This window comes from Platalea leucorodia (genome assembly GCF_965183815.1).
Source record: "Platalea leucorodia genome assembly, chromosome: 3".
Lineage (NCBI taxonomy): Eukaryota > Metazoa > Chordata > Aves > Pelecaniformes > Threskiornithidae > Platalea > Platalea leucorodia.
Window position 1 is genome coordinate 57,844,406 of NC_138825.1, and position 22,231 is coordinate 57,866,636.

General features: G+C 42.0%; 1 protein-coding gene across 1 annotated transcript; it reads left to right on the forward strand.

Moving 5' to 3' along the window:
* Positions 1 to 4,889: 4,889 nt before the first annotated feature.
* On the forward strand, positions 4,890 to 11,426 carry VIP (vasoactive intestinal peptide; the record flags this gene model as incomplete). The annotated part of the gene is made up of 6 exons (XM_082305251.1): positions 4,890 to 5,002; positions 6,682 to 6,822; positions 7,207 to 7,311; positions 8,867 to 8,986; positions 9,659 to 9,767; positions 11,312 to 11,426. The coding sequence occupies 6 exons, from the start codon at positions 4,890 to 4,892 to the stop codon at positions 11,318 to 11,320; spliced, it is 597 nt and encodes a 198-aa protein (XP_082161377.1). The 3' UTR covers positions 11,321 to 11,426.
* Positions 11,427 to 22,231: the final 10,805 nt, after the last annotated feature.

Below are 22,231 nucleotides of genomic sequence, written 5' to 3' on the forward strand. Positions count from 1 at the left end.
TATATTGCTAATGTAATTTATCTTTTTAAAATACAATTACATGATAAATCTGGTAAATGCTAACCAGGTCCTCCATGGAACTAAGCAGATTTCTCTCATCTAAGGATTTGGGTTTTAGAGTTTTTTTAGCCCATCAATTTCAGAACAATTTTACATGCTAAAAATAGTAATCAAATCTAACTAACAAACCTAAAAACTCCCAAATCTCTTTTCCACAGATGATGTAGCTATTTTAGGTAATACTTGATTTATATATGCATCACACAAGTTTGTATACAAATGGTGAGATAAACTTTCAGACAAACTTCTGCTCTTTGCTCAGTCTTGTCTAATTGGTTTTCTATCATTCCCAAACATTGTCATTTTATGATTATAACCTTTTTTTTTTTTAAGTGGAACATTAAAGAAAATAAAGCCAGAGTGAAGAGTAACCAAAAGATATTTGATAACATATAGACCAAAGCTAGAAGGTTCAGTAAATGTGGAGCTGCTATGCATCAGGATTCCTGAAACAGTCACTGCAAAATACTTGACTTCTCAAGAGTTGCCTGTGTCTAATTATTATCCCGGAGAAGCTCCCAAGCACTATTTTTTTCCAGGTGACTCTTTCCTGAAAGGGCAGAGTTTCTGTCAGTAGAAGACAGTAGGAGTTACCATCTGAAAAGGCTCCATCTGCCTAGATCTTAAAGGACTCACTTAGGACTCCTACAGAAAAAGGGTTCTTCTCTGTCTGTTTATAAAGATTTATTTTCAGTTTAATGACTTACTTTTATCAAAAAATCTGGAAATGTCGTGCATGTAAGCTTCAGGGAAAAACAGTTGGAAAATACTATAATTTGGATTGCCAGCCCAAATCCTTCTCAGTCATCCCAAAACAACCTCCCTCAATGAAAAACCTCTTCAGAAATGAGAGGAAGGACTAAGGAGAAAGGAAAAGGTAGCATCTCTTCTTCAGTTTGTCTTGATTCAAAAGGAGGAGACTGTGGGTGCAGCAGGGTGTGGAAGGGAAATGCAGACAATTGTTAGTGCAACTGAAAAGTGCTTGGGACATCTGGGATCAATTCAAATCTCCACTGCAGATTTCCTGGGTAAACAAGGGGAATCCACTTGATCTCCCTATGACTCAGTTTCTTGTCCATAGAATAAGGAAAATAGATGGTATTGTAAGACTAGATGCACTAAAGATTGCTCAGATCGTTAAAGGGGCTATGGAGAGGGGTTTTTCAGTAATACTGCCACCCCTAGAGAGGTTCTGAGGCCATTTTAGCCAGCCCTACAGCATGGTACTCCCTTGTCCAATCTAGCGTACTACCTGTGAAAAGGGGGACAAAGTTACAGCAAACCAGATTTACCAGGTACGGCAAGTAAGTGGGTGTGGTGTGGTGTGGTGTGGTGTGGTGTGGTGTGGTGTGGTAAAAAAGTACTGATTTACCAGCGATTCTCAAATTTTTTTGGGAGCGCAGTCTGTATACGTCTCCTCATAGCATGCAGCCACCCATATAGCACACACGTAGCAACTGACGACAGACTTGTTTTTCACATATCCCTTAGATTTAGCCGGCGGCTCCCCTCCTCCCTCCCAGGGCCCGCAGCCCGCAGGACTCCTGCGAGTCCCCCCTCTCCCGGCTGCGCCAGCCCCGGCACGCCGAAAGGGAACTTGGCCTTGCTTCCCCGGTTCCTGCTGCCGGCTGCGTTTGGGCTCCTCCGGCAGCGGCGCCCTCGGCGGGAGCGGGGCTGAGGAGGGGCAGAGGACAGGGCTGAGGAAGGGGCAGAGGAGGGGCAGAGGATAGGGCTGAGGAGGGGGCAGAGGAGGGGGCAGAGGACAGGGCTGAGGAGGGGGCAGAGGAGGGGGCAGAGGACAGGGCTGAGGAGGGGGCAGAGGACAGGGCTGACGAGGGGGCAGAGGAGGGGGCAGAGGACAGGGCTGAGGAGGGGGCAGAGGAGGGGGCAGAGGATAGGGCTGAGGAGGGGGCAGAGGATAGGGCTGAGGAGGGGGCAGAGGAGGGGCAGAGGATAGGGCTGAGGAGGGGGCAGAGGAGGGGGCAGAGGACAGGGCTGAGGAGGGGGCAGAGGACAGGGCTGAGGAGGGGGCAGAGGAGGGGGCAGAGGAGGGGGCAGAGGACAGGGCTGAGGAGGGGGCAGAGGATAGGGCTGAGGAGGGGGCAGAGGACAGGGCTGAGGAGGGGGCAGAGGAGGGGGCAGAGGAGGGGGCAGAGGACAGGGCTGAGGAGGGGGCAGAGGATAGGGCTGAGGAGGGGGCAGAGGACAGGGCTGAGGAGGGGGCAGAGGAGGGGCAGAGGATAGGGCTGAGGAGGGGGCAGAGGAGGGGGCAGAGGACAGGGCTGAGGAGGGGGCAGAGGAGGGGGCAGAGGACAGGGCTGAGGAGGGGGCAGAGGAGGGGGCAGAGGACAGGGCTGAGGAGGGGGCAGAGGATAGGGCTGAGGAGGGGGCAGAGGACAGGGCTGAGGAGGGGGCAGAGGAGGGGCAGAGGATAGGGCTGAGGAGGGGGCAGAGGAGGGGGCAGAGGATAGGGCTGAGGAGGGGGCAGAGGAGGGGGCAGAGGATAGGGCTGAGGAGGGGGCAGAGGAGCGGGGCTGAGGGGCGGGGGCGCGGGCAGCCGCCGCGCTCCGGCCCCCCCGAGCCCGGCGCAGCTTTGGCCGCGGGGTGCCCGCACCCTCCGGCCCGAGAGCCGCCTTTACGCCACCCAGGACGCGTCTCTTTACGCCACCCAGGAGATGGGTTTCTCCTCCTCTCCCTTCTTTCCAGCACTTGGGTGAAGTCCGTTGAACTTTCCCGGGTCGTGCATACAGCACAACGCCCATACGCCCTAGCTGGGATATTTCTGAGGGGTGAGGGCAATGCGGTGCTACTGATGCTCATCTCGCCATTCCAGAGCAGAATTGCTTCTAGTTATGTAGTAACAAGGGGAAAATTTCCTGAAATTAGACTACTGCAGGAACTCTGGTTTTAGTCACAGCTGTCATCTGAGAAACAAATTTCCAGGCATTTTTAATCTAATTCACTTAATTTTTATGTAACTGAATTAGAAAATGTGATTAAGCATCGCAGAATCTTCGGCATTGAGCCTGCCTAACCTTTAGCGAAACATGAAACAGAGAAACTTACTAGAAGTAAGAAGAAATGGTGAAATCGTCTGCATGGGTTTGGTACAATCGTTACTTACAGAGTAGGAGGATTAGAGGCCCAAAAGCTCGGGGGGGTGGGCGGGGGGAGAAACAAGAAAAGAAGATAATGACCTTTTCAGCTGAAATTCTTGCCGCGGTTCTTCGGCAGGTATTTCAGGGCAGGCACTGAAAAGAGACCGTGCGACACCAAAGCGGCACAGCCCTGCCCTGCCGACCCGCCCGTGGGCCCCACACCCACTTTCCCCGTGTTTCTTCCCCTGCTGCCCACAGACCTCCCTGAGGCAGGGAAAATTCGAGGGAGAAAATCGAAGGCTTGAAACGATCTGATTCTCCCTTGCTGTGGCAGTGACTCCAGCCCCGAGGTTTGGGCTTGAGACACGTTAGAAGGAAGAGCTGACCCCCCTCCCGCTCACGGGGGTTTTAACATGCGCTCCAGCCGCGCTCCCTGCGCGCCCGCGCAGCGGCTGCCGGCGCTGGGAGCAGCGGAACGGTTACAGGCACCGGCGGTGCTTGGATGTGGGGGCCGATCCGTTTCCCACGAACACACACACAGTTTAAACGAAAAAGCAAAGACTGGTAAACACCCCACCGCCTGCTAAAATCAAGCTAAAGCCCGTAGAAAGATGCTAAGACCACCTCCCTGCAGCGCAGCCCCTGCGTGCTCAGGCCCTGCGCTTTGTACGAGCGGCGGCCCGTCTGACGGCGCGCGCCGGGCGGGAACCCCCGGTGGGTACGGGCGTGTGCCGGGGACAGGGACGGACCGGCTCACCCTGAAAACACGGGCGAAGAGCTAGGGAAAGGAGCAAACCCGGGGCCGAGGAGGGGTCTCCGCAGGGAAGCAATCGGGGCGGGAGCGAAGGGCCCCGAGGGGTGCAGCCACCTCCCCTCCCGGCTGCCCCGGGCGCGGGCAGGGGTGCGCGCTGCGGCGTGGCCCCGGAGCCCCGCCAGCCGCCTGCTCTTCTGCTTGGCCAGGCGGAATCACGCTGCCGACGGGGCCCTGCTGCCCGCAAAACTAACTCATTAATATAAATCAAATAATGGCGGGGGGGTGGGGGGAAGAGGTAGCGTGCGCGGCTGCTCATGAGTTAAATATAAGTCTCTGACTGTCCTGAACAAAGCGACCGTCCCCTTGGGAAGGGTGACGTCTCCCCAGTAACGTGATCGCTTCTTCAGAAGCAGAAACGTGTAAACGCTATAAAACGCGGAGGCGCGGCGGGCAGCTCAGAGCGTGCGGCGAGTCGGAGCTCTCCTCTTCTTCCTCCTTCTCCTCCTCCTCTGCTGCCGCCGCCGCCGCCCCGGCAGCCGCGCAGCCCGGCAGCCGCGCAGCGGGGCAGGGCGCAGGCCCCCAGCAGCGCAGCGCAGCGCTCCGCTCCGCTCCGCGCCCGCCCAGCCAGCCCCACCGACGGACTCGCGGCTCCGTGAGTAACTTTCCCTCCGCCGCAGCGGCAACTTTCCAGCGGATGAGGAGGGTGTCCCCATCCCCCCCGCCCTTCTCCTCTCCCGGACCTGCAGGGAGGGCGCCCCAGCCGTCGGGTGGCGGAGCGCGGGTCTGACCGCCCAGGGCAGCCGGGGAGGGACCCTTCCTCCGGGGGTGCCTGCTCCCCCTGCGTCTCTCGGGGCCGGGGCCGGGCCGGGCCGGGCGCTCCGCGGCCCGAGGCGACGCCCGGGTGCCCAGCGCGGGGCCGGTGGGTGCGGGCGGGTCGGTCGGTGACGGCTGCGCTCTTCCCTCCGCAGGTGGCGGCCATGGAGCTCCGCGGCGCCTCCCCGCTCCTCCTCGCCCTCGCCCTCCTCAGCGCCCTCTGCTGGCGGGCGCGGGCGCTGCCCCCGCGGGGGGCCGCCTTCCCCGCCGTCCCGCGGTAAGAACCGCGCCGCGCCCCGCGCCGCGCCCCGCCGCGCCCCGCCGCGCCCCGCCGGCCCGCCCGGGCTTGCCCGCCGCGGGGAGGTCGAGGGGGCTGTGAGAAGCGCCGCTCTCCCGCTGCGCTCCCCGGAGGAGCGCCCAGCGCGGCGCTCCCTGCCGGGCCGCCGGCTCGGGAACCGGCGGGGGCGCATCTCCGCGCCGAGCCCGGGGTCAAGCCTGCCTGGCCGAGCCCGGCCGGTGCCCGCCGAGCCCGGCCTTTAGAAGCCCCCCGAGGCACGCACGCACCTTCCGAGGCACCCGCAGCAATGCTGCCCCGGGAGCCGGAGAGCGGTGACCACCGCCTATGCAGGTGGCCTGGAGGGTGTGTGTTAAAATGCGCTCCGGGACATGACGCATGTCCATCAAACAGTCTCGGCTTTTCGTGTGGGAAAGCTCCTTTATCGCCGAAGTTCAGCATCTTTTAAAAAGCGGAGACATACATAGGCAAACTCGAACATACTAAAAATAACTAAACCGTGAAGGAGGGGAAGTGGTCTGTATGGACTGATGTGTAGCTTTTGCACTGCTGCATGCTTTGAATTGTTGAAGTTGTTATTAGTTGTCTAACTAAATTAAATCAGATGGCAGAAAGGCACGTTTTACATTTAGGTAAGAGGAGCATAAAGTGTAAAAAGGCGAATGAAAAACAGTATAGCAAAACAGCAGAGTGACGGATTTTCAAAAGGTGTGGCTTGAGTTGGTTTATTTTACACAACAACTTTACTTTTTTGCCAGACAAAAGTCTTACATGCCTCAGATATATAAGTAGTACTAATAGTTATAATCACTGTAAAATTACAAGGACAATAGCCTATCCTAGTTCTCGTGTGTGATTTTTGCACATCATCACATGCAGGGGTTTAGTGTAGTGATGGAAGTCTATTGTCTGCCACAGAACATAAGAGCAGCTAGAAGAAATATCTGATGCTATGCAGTCAGATTGCCTTTGATAAAATATTACACATCATAAGAAACAGCAGTTTACAAAAATGTGAAGTGGCTGTTAATCGGTTTATACAGAGCAATTGCCGTGATACATTTTAAAAGATTAAATGTGAACCTTCTTTAACTTGCAACTAGCAAATTAATTTAAACATGAGAGAATAAAAACACGCAGAGATACATGACTGCACTTCGTATTTAGTTTGAAGTTCTTGAGGGTGTAGTTACTGTCTTTAGAGAAGGCCTAAGAACTGTTTCGTACTGCATTTTGATGCACATTTTAAGTCTTAATTGGAAGGTAAGTATTTCACAGGAACTGTTTTCACTTTGCATGGGTGGAGGCTGGTAATTCCATCCGTCGTTTATATAAAATATAGTTGTTATGAAAAGCTTCATGGTTGTCACTTGAGCTGTAATTGCCATACATTATGCACTGTTCACTGGAATAAATTGTGTGCAATGACAACATATATCTAGAAAATATGCATTAGAGAGAAGGATCTGTTATGTCGATTACTCAATCACTGAGCATGGATTATACCTGAAAGTGATTTTTGTTTTACCCAGACTACTTTAGCGTGCCTTACAGATTAAAGTAGGTAGATGTGCATTTTGACACAAACCAGAATGTAAGCTGCAGTGAAGTGTTGCATGTCCTCAGCTAACTGTACTTCACATGGTTTCCTTCTCCAACAGATTGGGAAACAGAATGCCATTTGATGGAGCCAGTGAACCTGACCATGCCCACGGGTCATTAAAGTCTGAATCAGACATTTTGCAGAACACACTACCTGAAAATGAGAAACTCTATTTTGATCTGTCCAGAATTATTGATAGGTGAGTTTCTTTGTTATCATAAATACAAATGATGACGCGCTCCTTGAATTACACCAAGAGATCGGTCACATTTTCAAACTGAGAAATAGGAAAGGAAGAATCAATTACAGAAAAAACCCACATGGCCTCTGGTTGAATACTGGTAGCAGTAGGAATGTCTGCAGAAATGTTGATTGCATTGCCATTCTGGCATGATGAATTCATTCACTTCCCAGAAAGGGCTAAAAAGTATATTGTGAAAATCTGGAAGCTGTTTTATGAAATTAGCTTAATTTAATATGTACAATAGATAACTTAAGGAAAGCAGTATATTTACAAAATGAACGTTATCAAAATGATATGAACCCAGGTTGTATTGTAGAGTTTATTTATTGTCCATTTCAGAAATGCAAGGCATGCTGATGGAATTTTCACCAGTGTCTACAGCCATCTTTTGGCTAAACTTGCTGTGAAGAGATATCTGCATTCGCTTATTAGAAAACGAGTTAGGTGAGGTGACACTTACATTAGGTAGAGTTTTTTCCTAGCTGGCTTCATTGGCAATTTTTTACCCTTCTGTACCTAAGTTCTCATTTTTGCGATTTAGAGATAATGGAAGAGAAATGGATATAATGATGGGGGAGCTGAAAATCCTATATAACAACTTAGTAGTATTTGTTACCAAATGAATACGTTACTATTTATTCCTGATACAGCTGTGAGGGGTAGAGCAACAGACACTGCACATAGCACTGATAATATATACTGGCAATATTATAATGATTATCACGCCAATTTGCTGATTTTTTTCTCTGGTAGCATTTTTACTAGCTTGACGGATGAATGGCAAAAGTAAATGCAAAATGACTGATTACTCAGTACTTACATAACAACAGGGGAATGCTCAATGAAATTAAGAAACAATTGGTTTGCAGTGAAAACAAAAAGGAATGATTTTTTCCCTACTGTAGAACATACTGCCATATGTTTGGGAGATCTGTATTATAGAAGGATTCAAAAAAGAATGAGGCAAATCCGTAGACAAGGGATCTGGATGCAACTTCCAGATCAGGAGATTTATAAACTAATGGTCGCAGGATGCTGGGAAGGGTCGCTGTATACTTCCCCTGTTTTCATATCCCTAGGCAGGAGCTACTGGGCACTCTTGGGAACGGAATAGTAGAATTCTTTGGTCTGACCCAATATGACAGTTCCTTTGAGTGCCTACTTCATATGCTCAAAAGCTGAGTGAAAATTAGGTCCTGCATTTATATCAATGCCGCCTTTGTTCCAGAACATATAGTGCCAGTTTCTCATACACTGTAAACTAACATAGATCATTTAAAACAGAACATACTGAGGCTTCCCAAGATTGTGCATGAAAAATAGGCCTCCAAGTTTGGATTTCACAAGGTGTGTTTAGTCTCCTGATACCTCCTTAAAACAAGCATTAGTAGCTACGTATGTGATGCTACACTCCTACTTTCCTCAGAGGCAGGATCCGTCCTCACCGAGTTCAATACGAACGGTGACCAGGTCCTTTAAGAGCTTACCGTGACTGAAACCGGTCTGCACCTTGGCATTGTACTAAAATATATTTACGCAAATGATAGAAATCAGAATAAAGTCAGTTTATTAAAAAGAGTATCTTGGGCTATGAGAACAGACAGGAGAGAGTCGTGAAATCCACACTCAGCCATTTGATCCTGCAGAATTCCTGGGACAGGGACTCTAGAAATCATTCAGTATGGATCCTAATTGCATGGGCCATGGCAAAGCTGAGCAGCAGAAAGAAATCAGTGGAAGGTGTGCCCAAAAAGACTGAATACCTATCCTTAGAATTTGATCCTTGTTACTAAAATGCATAATAGGCAATAGAAGCAGTGGCTTGTTTTCAACAGAAGAAAGATCCAAAGTCATAGCTGGAAATGAAAGCTGAAATGAAAATTTGATTTTATTTAGCTAATCAACATTGTAAAGTTTTTTTTTTTCACTCATTTAATGGTATTTTCTTTTAAACGGATATCATCTATTCATTTTTTCTTTGTAATTGTTGTATTGCCAGCTCCCAGGACAGTCCTGTCAAGCGCCACTCTGACGCTGTCTTCACTGACAACTACAGCCGCTTTCGAAAGCAAATGGCTGTGAAGAAGTACTTAAACTCAGTTTTAACTGGAAAAAGAAGGTACTACAAGAAAGCAAATATATGTTGTTTCCATACTTGTATGGTATTAAGACAGAAAAGATTTATACCCATGTATGTATACAGAGAGGACAAGCGAAAGGCAATGAACATTAATGACTTTATAACGTAGTTTGTAACATGGTTTTCAAATACAGACAGCATTTTCTTCCAGACTGGAACAGACACTACAATGAGATTAGAATAAAAGAATAAAGAGGAGACAGCATCTGGCAATTTTAAAAAAGATTCTGACAGATTCTTAAAATGGTTTTATTTATAAAAAAGCCTCTTAAGGAAAAATCCACAGAGCTATGGAACATGAACAACAATTTTATAAAGAAAACACACTATTTGTTGAAAATTTGCCTTTAAGTAAACACACAAAATGAAAATCTAGAAGTCACAGAAAGACCGTATGTCCTAATCAGTATAGGTGAGAAGTGCCAGCATATGTTTTTGTAGAGCTTATATTCTGTTTGTATATTCACTCATTTAGACAACTGCTTTTAAATATCGTGTCTCTTCATTCATTAAACATGCTATTTCATGTGATTTATAACACTTTTGTATAAGTGTAACAAAATGTGCAATAGCTACAGTTAGAAGGCGGCTTTGGTTGCTCGTTTGCTTTTTCTGCTGAGAGCAATAAGACTTGTTTCTGATCCACAACAGCCAGGAAGAGCTCAACCCCGCTAAACTTCGAGATGAAGCAGAACTTCTTGAACCTTCCTTTTCAGAAAACTATGATTCTGTAGATGAGCTGCTGAGCCACCTCCCACTGGTATGTCCAGATTTTCTTTCCTCTTGTTACTTGACTTGACCCATGAAATGAGATTCATCATACATGAAGCGTGGCCTATCAGAAAAGCAGAATCATTTAGGAAAGAGCCATGTTCCATGAAACACTGCGTGTTTCTACAGGGATTGTGTCTGAATATAATAATCATTTTAATAACAATAATTAAGTTATCCCATGATTGCTGTTATTGAAAATTCCTAATTAAATGGGACTGTTAATAATGCACCTAACTCACTTGGGTGTTTCAACTTGTGTGCACTGCAGCATTAAACCAGATTTGACTCATTTTTAATTACAAAAATTATTATTTCTTCAGAGAACAAACTCAAGGATATTTCTTTTAATTAAAAAAAAAAAGCTGCACATTTTGTTTAACATCTATTTCATTAGAAGGGAGTTGCCCCTAAAACTAAGAGGATCAGCAACATGACCCCTAAGCATTAAGAAAGCACTTGACTCCCATCTAAGGTGTGCTGCAGAGGGATTGTCTGACATGCAAATATTGCAGTTACTGTTTTCCATTTAGCTACTACTATTTTTCCAAAATCATTCACAAATATGTTTCTTTGGTGTGCTGAAATGTAAACTCTTCTACATCACAGCACTTGCAGGGACATAAAATTGAAAGGGTAACATAGAAGTGAATCGGGCTTGGGATTCTTGAAAATGTGTTATGAAATTGACGGCAGGATGGGTTTTGGCATTCAGCTGTGTCTCAACTACCAGTAAGAAAAAAGGCTACTGTTGAAGATAACATTGGGGGGGGGGCGGATATAAAAGAAACGACATTTCTCCAAACTGTTGTTTCCTTCCAAGACTGAAAGAAAACATTCTTTTCCTTTCCACAAATGTGGCAGTTACTCTAAAGTTCTCAAAGATGAGAAAGGACATAAACTGCTTATGCCTCAAGGAACAAAACAATTTGTAAATTATGTGTTTCAGGACAGAAATGTTCTTTCTAGATTGCAAAAATATTATTGCAAAAAAGATTATTGCAAAAATACCTGCTCCTGGATTTTGTACCTTCTAAAACTTCTGGCATTAAGTAAGAGAGAGTAGTGGTGCAGCGGGTCGTGGGTGTCTTCCTGGAAATATTTTCAGTCCTTTCCTTTTTTATGGACTGTGCTGATGATCCAGATCTCCCTATAGGTGAATCACTTAGGATTGACTGTTACTGGTCATTGTATAGCAGTGCCCAGTTGCTGATAGAGTGTGCATCAAGCACCCTGAATTCGTGTATCCATTTCAAGGATACAGTTGTTTTCAAAGTGAGCTGTTCTGTGCTGTAGGCCAATGCGCAGTCACATTTTTGCCTAATCCTTCAACCTTTCTTCCTCATCCTACAGTCACGTCTGCTGGCTATAATGCCCACCAAGCTCCTGTGAATAGCTCCATCTCATGCTTGTCAGTCCCAAGCACAGCAGTTGTTTTATATCAAGTGTTACTTCTTGTCCGCTTTTATACACCTCATGGTGCAACTGTTTATGAAAATGAGTTTTAAAACGTATTTCTCCTTTGCTTTTCAGGACCTCTGAAGGACACCCGGTAAAGTCTATGACAAGAACAAGCTATTTTTGAGTTCCACATAGTATTTCAAAGAGATGACTTTAGTCATCAAACCAGAACAAATATGTTGTGAAGTGAAAGTTGTGAAATATTTGTTTCTTATGTAATAAAAGTTGATATTTACATTGTAAATATTACTCTAGAGTTCTCTACTGAAAGCTGTACATATGGATGCCAGTTTAACTCATGAGAAGTCTGTGAGTCCATATGCTGTAAATCCTTTACTTCAATAAATTCATTTGAAAATGAGTGTGCAGATGAAAAAAGCCCATCATTGCTAATTAATTGGCTTATTTTAGATATGGTACAACTTTAGATAAGCCTCTATGATAATAGGGATGCATTTCAAGATAGCTTCATAAACAAGTGTAAAAACGTGAGGAAAAGAATGCAAAGTGTGTAAAACTGCATTACAAAGATCTCTGAAGGTTACTGCCAAGCAAAAGGGAATGCTTTTCTAGCATCTTACCAAGCTAGTAGAGAAAATGAAAAAGCATTAAAAATTATTTGACCTCCAACAGCATCTTTCCTTCCTGTTCACATTTTAATATTTCACAATGTACAAATTATATTAAGACCAGAAATGTATCCTTTATTTTCAGTTGTGTTTTGGATGCTCTGGAGCTGACAAAGCACACAAAGAATGCTATCCCTTGATTCGTTTCATGCCTAAAGTCACTGATTATTCTACATTTAATTGTCTGTAGCTTTGATGATGAAACTGTTCCTTATATATAAAATAGATCTGAAGACACTTTACTATTTTTTCAGAATGAATGTAATTTACAGAATATGCAGACAATAAATCATTTTATTATCACGGCAAACTATTACTGGTTTGAATCAGTGCTACAAGTACCTGTAACAGAAGAAGACCCAGTATGTGCTGTCTCTACTACAGTAATAGAGGATGATATTATTTTTTAACTGAGGTATACTATGCTATTTTAGAAAGACAAGCAAGTAAGCCTCCAGTCCCCATTTTTTTAGCTTTATGTCGTTGTAGCTTAGCATGGAACTGGAAATTTGCAGCTGATTCACTGCTGCTGTGAATCAGAATCTGGCTGTATTTTATTAAAATTGTAGATTTAACAAATTGGATCATTTTCTAAAGAATTATTTATTGTTGTAAGGACCCATAGTTCCATTGCAGTAAGGAAAGAGTGCGGTACTGCATGCACAACATATGAAATGCATATTCATGCATGATACTCCCATGACTCCCCTCCCACCTCCTAGAAAGAGATGAAACTTGAAGTAGAAAAACTTATCAGACCTACTTACAAGTTCAATTTGGAATTTCAAGTATATTTATATATCATACATATGCACACATAGACAGTGATAAAACTGATTTACAAGTTTCACTTACAAGTTTACTGTTCTCATTTAGAAGGAAGCTTCAAACATGATAAAATTTGAGATTCATGGAGACTAGTTCTCATAAATATGTAGCCTTCTGATTTGCAATTTTTTTGAATATTGGCATCCACATGTCAAAAGAAAACCAGCCTTGACGGAATTTATTTTAGCCTAAGCCAATGAATGGTTCACAAAAGTTAGACATAATTTTGAAGACTTCTCTTGAAAAGTGGTCTTCTAATGGTGGTCCACTCTCAATTCCTATGTTACGAAAATTTGGGTGTAAAAGTGGCTTTGGAAATACTTGAAGGATACTAACAGACTGATGCTATAGTACTTAATTGGAAATTTTCTTCAGTGTAGTTTGAACTTTGTTAGGATTTCTGTGATAAGTAATCTTTAAAAAAATAAGTGAAAAAATTAAGCAGAAGCAAAGCTGCATATGGTCTTCACACACACAACTTTTTGTTTAAATATACATAATGTTCATTCACTCAATTTAAAGTAACAAAAATTTGAGTGATCAAACTTTTGACTCCACAATTCCAGAAAACGTTCTTTTTTTTTTTTTTCCTAAATTTTCCTTTTTTACTTATTTCCAGTTTACTAATACGGCATCTAATGGAAGATCTCGTCTTCCATGTCTAACATTTAATCTCCCCAATATTTTGTTCTCCACAGAAAACTACAGAACCTTAGAACATGTATTTTCTCTGTTACAATGAAGATGGAGTGGGTTATGGAAAAAAGGGATGCTTATTAGGAAATCATATATATATTATAAAATAAAAAATTAATACTCTCATTGCAATAACTAAAATAATACTGTGATAGCTTCCTCAGGGGGTTAGCAAATAGAGACTAAAAGGCATGCTAAATTTTATGGACATTTTAGCAAACCCTAGCACTGAAAGGAGAGATACTAACCTCCAGAATAATATACTTGACCTGATATTTGTGTTAAAGGATGGCTTTTAACTTGGCATAGCAACTTTTGACATTCTATAGGAGATATAAGGCCCAATTAATACATTGAGACTAGTTAATTGTGGAAGATGTAACATTGTTCACCTCAACTCCATGGGCAAGTGATTATGGTAAGGTTAAATGATAAAATTGAAGAGAAAAGTGCAACATTACATTGAATGAGACAAATTTTCAGTCTGTCAGTGAGTCTTGACAGGTCACCAATCTTACAACACATCTGCAAAATGTCATAAGAGTGGAATCAGTGCTGCGTTAATTAGGAGAATGAAAGGGGCAGCTCCAAAGAGAGTGTCAAGAGGACTGCTAGGAGGAAAACAAATACCCGGGAGATTTATAAGACCATCACTGGCAGAGAGAATGCAAACACTCGGGAGAAAGGAATAAAACTGTGCAGTGTTATTGGGGTATATGTTAAAGAAACATCTCACCATGTTTCTCCAGAATTTCACTTCTAACACAGGGTAGGAATACCTGTGATCATAGAGGACAGAACTGATTCTTTTTTTGTTTTATTGAACGGGGTTTGCTTTTCGGACCTATCCCATGGAGCTCTTAAAGAAAGGGACAGAATCACCTTTAAGTGAATCTTTACCAGCACTGGAAGGGGATATTTTCTGTTCCTGAATCCACAGAGAGGATTTGCATGCTTGTGTGCATCTGTACAATCATCACCCACTCAAGAGCAACCCTCAGGATTGTGTGTAAGACCGTGAGAATTACAAAAGTTGACAAAACATTTTAGAATTGCTGCTGGTAAAAACACATTAAATGAATAAAACCCTAACAGCTCCTCTGGTATTTTAAATGGGTTTGAGGGGCTATGAGTGTTTGTTCCACCTGAAAGTCTGAGACAAAATTTCTGTTTAAAAATATGAAAATGGGTAACTTTGATCCAAAGCATAGGTATAACTTCATGTATAGGAATATTAAATTCTCCCCAAAGACAGATCTTTTGGGAAGAGATGTGTGTATACAGGAACAATTTATTTGCTTGCAAGGCATTAGAGAAAGGTAGATGGAAAAGGCTGTCCATTGACTCTTATGATACTGCCTATGCTTTCCACTACCTCATTTATTCTTCCGTATTTTCTCTCTCCCTCCTCCACTTACCACAAGCTTCCCCACTCTTTGTTAATACTCTCACCTTTGGCTTGCAAAGCTAGTGTATGAATGTATACCTATGTTTTTGAGAGGAAGAGTTAAAACAGACCTTTCATTTATGGTGCAGTAATCTAATAACTGCCAGCCTTGGTTATGGAGATGAGTATTGCAGAGAACATGGCACAACCAGATTTGAAGGAGCAACCTGTCCTGCTCACAAACAGCCCTTGACTTCCCACTGGAGATTTCCCATTTGGTTTGTGACTGGTGCAGAAGGCTGACCTTTCCTTGGATACATCAAACAGAACGTGTGGTCTCCTGGGGCTCACGCTGGCTCAGGCAACTACAATATTTTCAGCTTTTCTCCATTCACCTTTGGAACAGTCACAGACAAATTGCTTGCCAGGTTGACAAGCTGTTTTAGGATTGGAGGTAGCAAACTAGACACCGATCTTTTACATCAATCTTTAAAAAGGTCCAAAGAATAATTTGATGCATCTTCTGCTTCTGAAGTAAACAAACAGGAAAAGTTTTACTTCAGTTTTATACACAGATATATGCAGGCCACTTAGTAGGGGGGGGAAAAACAGCTTTCCCTTGTGAGGGTAAGTATTTTCAATAACTTAATTGATCAACATTTGTAAATAAAAATATGACTGATTATTCAAAGATTAAGCTGAAGGTGACATAAATCATAATGGTACAGTGAAAAAGATAATTCTCTTATCTAAATATCAACATTGTCATGGTGAGAACAATATTTTCTATAGAGCATGTTTTTGGGAAAGAATAAGGGTTGTTTCAATAATGAGGGCAAAAAAAGAAAAAAAAAGATCTTGTCCTTCCCCACTTGAGTGAATTATTTAATACTAGATAGAGTTTTTGCATAGGATAATACACTTAAAAGAGTGTACATGAGGTTGGTGCATAAGATCTATTTTCTGAATCTTTTCTGGAACTGTCCTGGACATTTCGAAGCTCTATTTCACATTTCAATGAGACCACAGCATCTGAGAGCCTAAGTTATTTCCAAACATGGGATATAAATGCTTTTAATATGTTGATCTTATTCCTTAACGATTGTCAAGTCAGAATTTGCTCTTATCCAAAACATATCCTCTTTTTGGCATGGGGAGGAAGCAGAAGAGAAGCTAAAAACAGTCACTGTCTCCAGTTGTTAGATGAGATGGATCAGTGAAGACCTTTTTACTTAGGAAAGGCACACAGAGCAGCAATTTTTGCCAGTAGCATATGAAATAGCCAGGTTATTGGCTGGGTAGGACAAAGACAGAATGATCTTTAGTTTTGCTTGGAAAATTACCTGATAGTGTTGCCTCTTGGCCAAATGGTAGGAGGTTTTAAGTTCTTGCACATCAGGTTTTTGACAGAGAAGAAATCATTATATGGAGCCTGGGAGGCTCCCAGTTGTTTGCTTATTTTATGTACTATTGAACTGCTTTTTACTGGAAGTGGTCACAAGTATGTTTGACAGATGCCTTATCACCATTTGTTGCTATTCTAACACAGCTCTTCATCCTTGTCTTTCAGCCAATCCCTCTTCCCATAATCACAGCCAGAACATCTGCATGCTGTTTTAAACAAGCAATTTTGCTTCTTATTAAGGAGCATAGAAAGCAAACTGCTGTATTCTAGGAAGACTCTTCATGACAAAGCTAGGGATATATAATTTATACAGAAAGACTGAATCTTGGTTGAAAAGTAAGAAGAGTTTGAAAAGTTCTAGATTTGGTGCCGATGGTTTCAGTCCTGTCCAGTGATTCCTTCCAGAGCAGTGCATTGCGCTCAGCGTTACAAAGCTGGTGCCACAGCTCCGGTCTTGAGAAGTGAAGCATTTAGTAAGAAAGAAGAAACTGGTAAATGTTGAGATAGAGCAGGTGAAGACTGTGTCTTCAAAAAAGTACCCGGTGTTAAACCTAGTTTATCTACAGCTTTTTGTTCCCTGTGGATTTAAGACTCTTGCTTTGAGAAGAAAGAAGGAGTTATCTCTTGCTGTCAGAGGACCTCACATCACACAAGTCCATTCATTAGCTTAACAAACTCCATCAGGAGCACAGCTGGGTTGTTTCTCCCCTGATTTTGCTGCTGCAAGGCAGCTTCTGGATCTCGTGGCTGTACTTGTTGGGAACCTTTTAACTGGCAGCCTAAATGTTTGGCAGACATCTTACCAACCATTTGTTACCATCCTAATGTCCTCATTGTAAGAGTACCATTACTCTTCTCGGAGTTGTATTCCTAGATGTATTTATAGACTGCATTTCCCTCCCTGCCTTTGTTTTGTTAGGCTAAAGAAACAAAGTTTTTCTTGTCTCATCTTGTAAAAGACTCTCCATTTCTGAGACTGTGCTGGAACCCCATGCTCAGTGGGGTCATGTTCTAGAGTGAGTTTAACACTCCTAAATTACAGCTTACCAGATGCAGCTTCACCTTCAAAATTACTAAATGACTCTGAATGTCTCTTCTTTATTGCAGTCATTTTGGAGAAGTGACTAGTGATTTTGAAGGCCTCTGTTTTGAGGGTCTTAGAAGAGCTGATTTTTCAGTCTGGAAAATTTTTTTGTTGCTTCTCAAACATTCCTGAGTCTCCAAAAGCTGAGGAAGCAGAATCACCAAGCACTTGAAATACAATACCTTTTTTGGGTGGATGGAGGGGGAGCCACTCAATCCAGCCTAAAATGCATCTAAAGGAAAACTGGATTCTTAAATATGCAGATGCCCAGGTTATTGGGTAGTTTCACCTAGATCTCTGAATGCATCCTTTTACATGGCTATAGCCTGTATTTTTTAATCCAATATCCTTAATCCTGCAGCCAAGGGAGCTGACAAATGCACCCCTCATGCTGCCCTTCCATCATCTGTGATACTGGGCAGCCGGGTGACAGCAGCAGCACCCCTGGCCCTTGCTGACTTTTCCCAGCCCAAGGAAGAGGAAATGGAGGTCAGCTCACAGCAAAACCCTAGCAGGTTATTGAGGAGATTAGGATAAAGAGAACTATATGTCCTTTGACTTGCTCTGTGAGTAATAAGTGGTATAGGTTGCACACTGGCCTGTCACCAGCGTTAATTCTTCAAAAGGAAGAAGGAAGAGAGCCATGCAAGCACTCATCTGTGTATTTATGTCATGTATATTAAAATATTATGCTAAAGTGTAGTGCCAGTGATGATGAGGGGCTGAGGGTCTCCTTTCATCCATAGCTGAAGGATTACAACAGGGATTACCTTCTGGATCATTAGTCTACTGCTGTGCAGGAATAAAGAAATCTGGCTGAATGGACTACTTGGGTCATCGCTCTTTGATTCATGATTTATTCTCTGTTCAGTACAGGTGAGAATACAAGTGCTTAATGTACCCTACTTTCATAGAGAAGGGGATTGATTCTGTAAAGATCAAATTTAATTGGGCATTGCACGTTCTGTAACTTTCAGGCTCCATTTAAATGTATTTTCCCAAAGAATGGCTAATTCAAAATTTCATTTCCTTGACCTTAGCCAAGTTGAATAGCTTTTGCACATTTACAATATTCTGAAGGGTTCTGGAGTCATATATGAGATAATTAGGTTTCTTTTTGGCATTGGAACAAACAGAACTTCACCTGGTAAAGTCAGAATGACATTTCAATGGGACTTTTTCTTGGCTATTCTTTATAAATATGTTTGCAGGATCTGATTAATAAATAAGTGCATGGCCAATAGACAATTTATCTCTGTAATAAGGACTAATCCATATAAAGGTTCTATTTTATATTTCTAATTACATTACCACTTAACAATTCCCTGAGAGAAATCTATAGAAATTCTGCTTCAAAGACGTACCGTGTTTTATTCTAATTTTATGTTTGCTGAATGATAAACTTCAGTGTAAAAACAGCATGCTACATAATTACAATGCATACAGATTATTAAATTATTTTCTGTTAAAAAGTGAAGAAATCAATGAAGGAGAACCTCTCCTGCCCCTGCTTTACTCTGTAGCTGCAATGGTAGACCACAGTGGAAAAGATTACGGTTTCAAGGACTTCTACACTGGCTCTGGTAAAATTTAAAACAGATTTTAGGCTGCTGTAATCTAGGCTGTTTGATTACACTTTGTAAGAGTTGTGCATCGATAGAGAAGCTCTGGCAGGCTCAGGATGCAGAGTCTTCCAAATTCAGCCTGAGACTTACATACTGCTTAAAGAGCTTTCTTTTTAGCTAGCTCTGCGCTGGTTGAGGACTTCTTTATACTGTGGATTTCCCCGAGTACCCACTATTATTTTAGGCTTCTTTGTATTACTGGACATAAACAAAGGAATTTGAAAGAGCATCTCATTGTAACTTATCTGCAAAAAATCACAGAACAAGTGTGACACTACAAGAAAGAGACAACTTTCTGGAGTATTATTCATTGTGGGAGAATCTGCTGCTGAAAAAATAAGAGCAATCCAAGTCCTTAGTCATTTCTAAATCAAATTTGATACTTAATTTAAGAATTGTTAAACATTTAGGTATTTTTTCCAGTTTCTACATTATCATCTTCAGAAACAGAGGCTTGGCCCCAGGCCTAATTTCCTGAGATTTTCAGCTCATTTGTTGCAAATACCTTCTGGTTTTTAATGCTTAGATGCACTAGATACACAGTACAAACCTCTTGCAGTAATTACCCAGATATGACATAACTAATAAGAAAAATTAATTCATAATTTTATTTTTGCTTTTTGAGCTGTTTCTTTTATTACTGCTTTTCAGAAATGTATTGATTAAGGAATTTCATTCAGATAATAATTTTAAGTAAATTGTACAAATATTAAGTTACCAAGGACAGCTTGTCTAGCTGTCATTTTTCCTTTGCGTTCTGCAGCTTAGATACAAGCTTAAGCTGGAAAGTATGGCTAATATTTTGCACAAGGAAACAAAATAAAACCAAATAAAATAAATGGGAAAAGAGCTTGTGCTCTATCTGTCTTTGGTAGTGGTAGAAAGTTTTAAACTGAACCATTCAGACACACATACAAAAATTTATTTAGATTTCTTAAAGCTGTTTGCACTGTAACCCAGGCAAATGAATGTTTTCAGTTTTGTTTTTCTTTTGCTAGTATTGACTGCCAGCAAACAAGAACTCCAAGAAAGTGTATTTTGCAGGGTGTCTCAAATAACTTGATTTGGTTAGGAGACAATTTGTTTAATTAATGAACCACTCGTCTCCAGTCTAGAAAATATCTGGAGAATGTGTTGCAAGCAAAGTATTTTCCAGATACACCATTATCTTTCTACTTTGATGAAGGATCCAGCATGTCTATGACTTGTCTGAATTATTGTGGCTTACAGGAGTAAACACTGCATTCATAGCCTGTCCAAGGCATGTGGTACTTCTCTGATGTTGAAAAAATGTGACCCATTCTCCAGTCGTACAATTAATGTACTCACATCTTGGATGGAGGACATTGTTATTACTTATGTCAAAAATAATTGTGTGGAGGTACATATAATTATTACAAAGATTATGATTTCATGCATTTCCTGACATTTCATATTCCTGGTTAAATTTCTTTTAGTTATGGAGATCTTCAAAAGATTTCCTTAATCCTACAGACATAAGTAGCTGTGCCTATAACTGTACAATGTAATCAAAACCACGACTTTTGTATTTGTTCATAGAGTCGTATATTAAGTAAACAATGTATAGATATTAAAAAAGAGAGTAGCTTGGTGAATCGGATTTTTCTTTTTATTCATTTTTTCTTTTAAATACAGCTTCAAAATAAAAGGACAGCAAAAAGTTGATATAATTTCCTTCCATAATTTCCATAATTTCCTTCCATAATTTCTTTCCTTTCCTTTTTATTCCACCAGGGATAAATGCATATGAGAAGGAAAGCTATTTAAACAAAAAGGATAATGCTTGTGGGAGACAAGTTTGTGTAAATTAGCAAAGAATAAATTTAGGTGAGAAATGAGAGGAAGTTTCTAGCTACCATAGAGCTGAAATTCTGGAAGTATGTTCCAAACTGAATTTTAAGCTGATACTTCATAAATTTAGTACATTTATGAATTTGGTAATTTGATATGGTTTACCCATGGTAGCAAGGACTAGGTCTTGGACATCCAAGGGATCTGAGTGCTATACTCCAATTGAACATATAAGAGAGTCACATATCAGCAAATAGTAGAGCTTTTCATGATGGATGTCTGTTATTTGACAATCTCTAACCGAGTTTCATTTTGACTGTCTTGTGTAGATTTACACATAGTGAGAAACTTAGATGGTTGACAATACTGCTGCTGCATTGATTTTACTTTTTTAAAACGATCAGTAAATGCAGACATGTAAAGAAAAACCAATGTTTTGGGTCACAAAATACTTCCAAAGAAAGTGAAATCTCATACATATAAAAATATGACTCAAAACTAAGGAAGTCTACATTTTTAGACAGAAAAATGGAACACATATTACCATTTTCAGTGTTCATAATAAATCAAATGCCATTTGGAAAATGTGCTTTGCTTCATGTTTCACTCACTCAATGTACATAACAAGACACACATGTATATTCCCACACACACTTGCATACATAGCTGTTTTTCTAATTCTTGGCAGGTCTTGGACTTTCCAGTGGAAATGACAATCAATCAGATGAAAACCCTGCAGCATAAAGCATAAACACAGCTAATCTAAACTTTGTTTCTTGCTGCCTTCAGGTTCACTATATCACTGAAGTGGGTCACTATATCATTGGAGTTCACCTTTCATTACTTTTCAGAAAATTCCTTATAAAGAAATATAAATTCTTTTCTGATTTTTTTGCCTTTGGGTTCCACAGGGAGGAATACAACAATCGAGGTCTGGATTCTTTGTAGACTTCATAAGTCCTTGCAAGGTCACAGTTAGTTGTTGATAAACAAAGAATATTTGACTGGCTCTATAGATCTACAAAAACTGAAGATATATCCTGATCGCATATAATATTGTTCTTGTGAACGCAAAAAGCCTCTGATACTTAGGAAATGGGGATAGATACGAAGATGGAATAGACCCCTGATTTTACGGGTAAGCCAAAGAAAGGTCCATATAAGGAAAAAAACTGAACTGAATCCTATTCAAGACAATGAAAAATACTGTGGATCAGGATCCAAATGTGCTATTTTGACATGCTGAGAGTCTTCTGTAGAGTGCTAGTCACGAATCACTTGCTAAACAATTGTATTGAATTAGTATATTAAAGAAAACAGATACCAGTTCTAGCCACACATTCTGCTTCTAATTGTATTCCTGTTTGCATATCACAGCTCCATTGCAATCACACCATATATAAATAATACATTGCACCAAGTAACACCTTTAAACCTGAAACTTATGTCATAATATACCATAGTACAAGAAAAATAATATCCAAATAGTATTTAATCATAGCAGTCAGGGTGTTAGGTTAATTGAA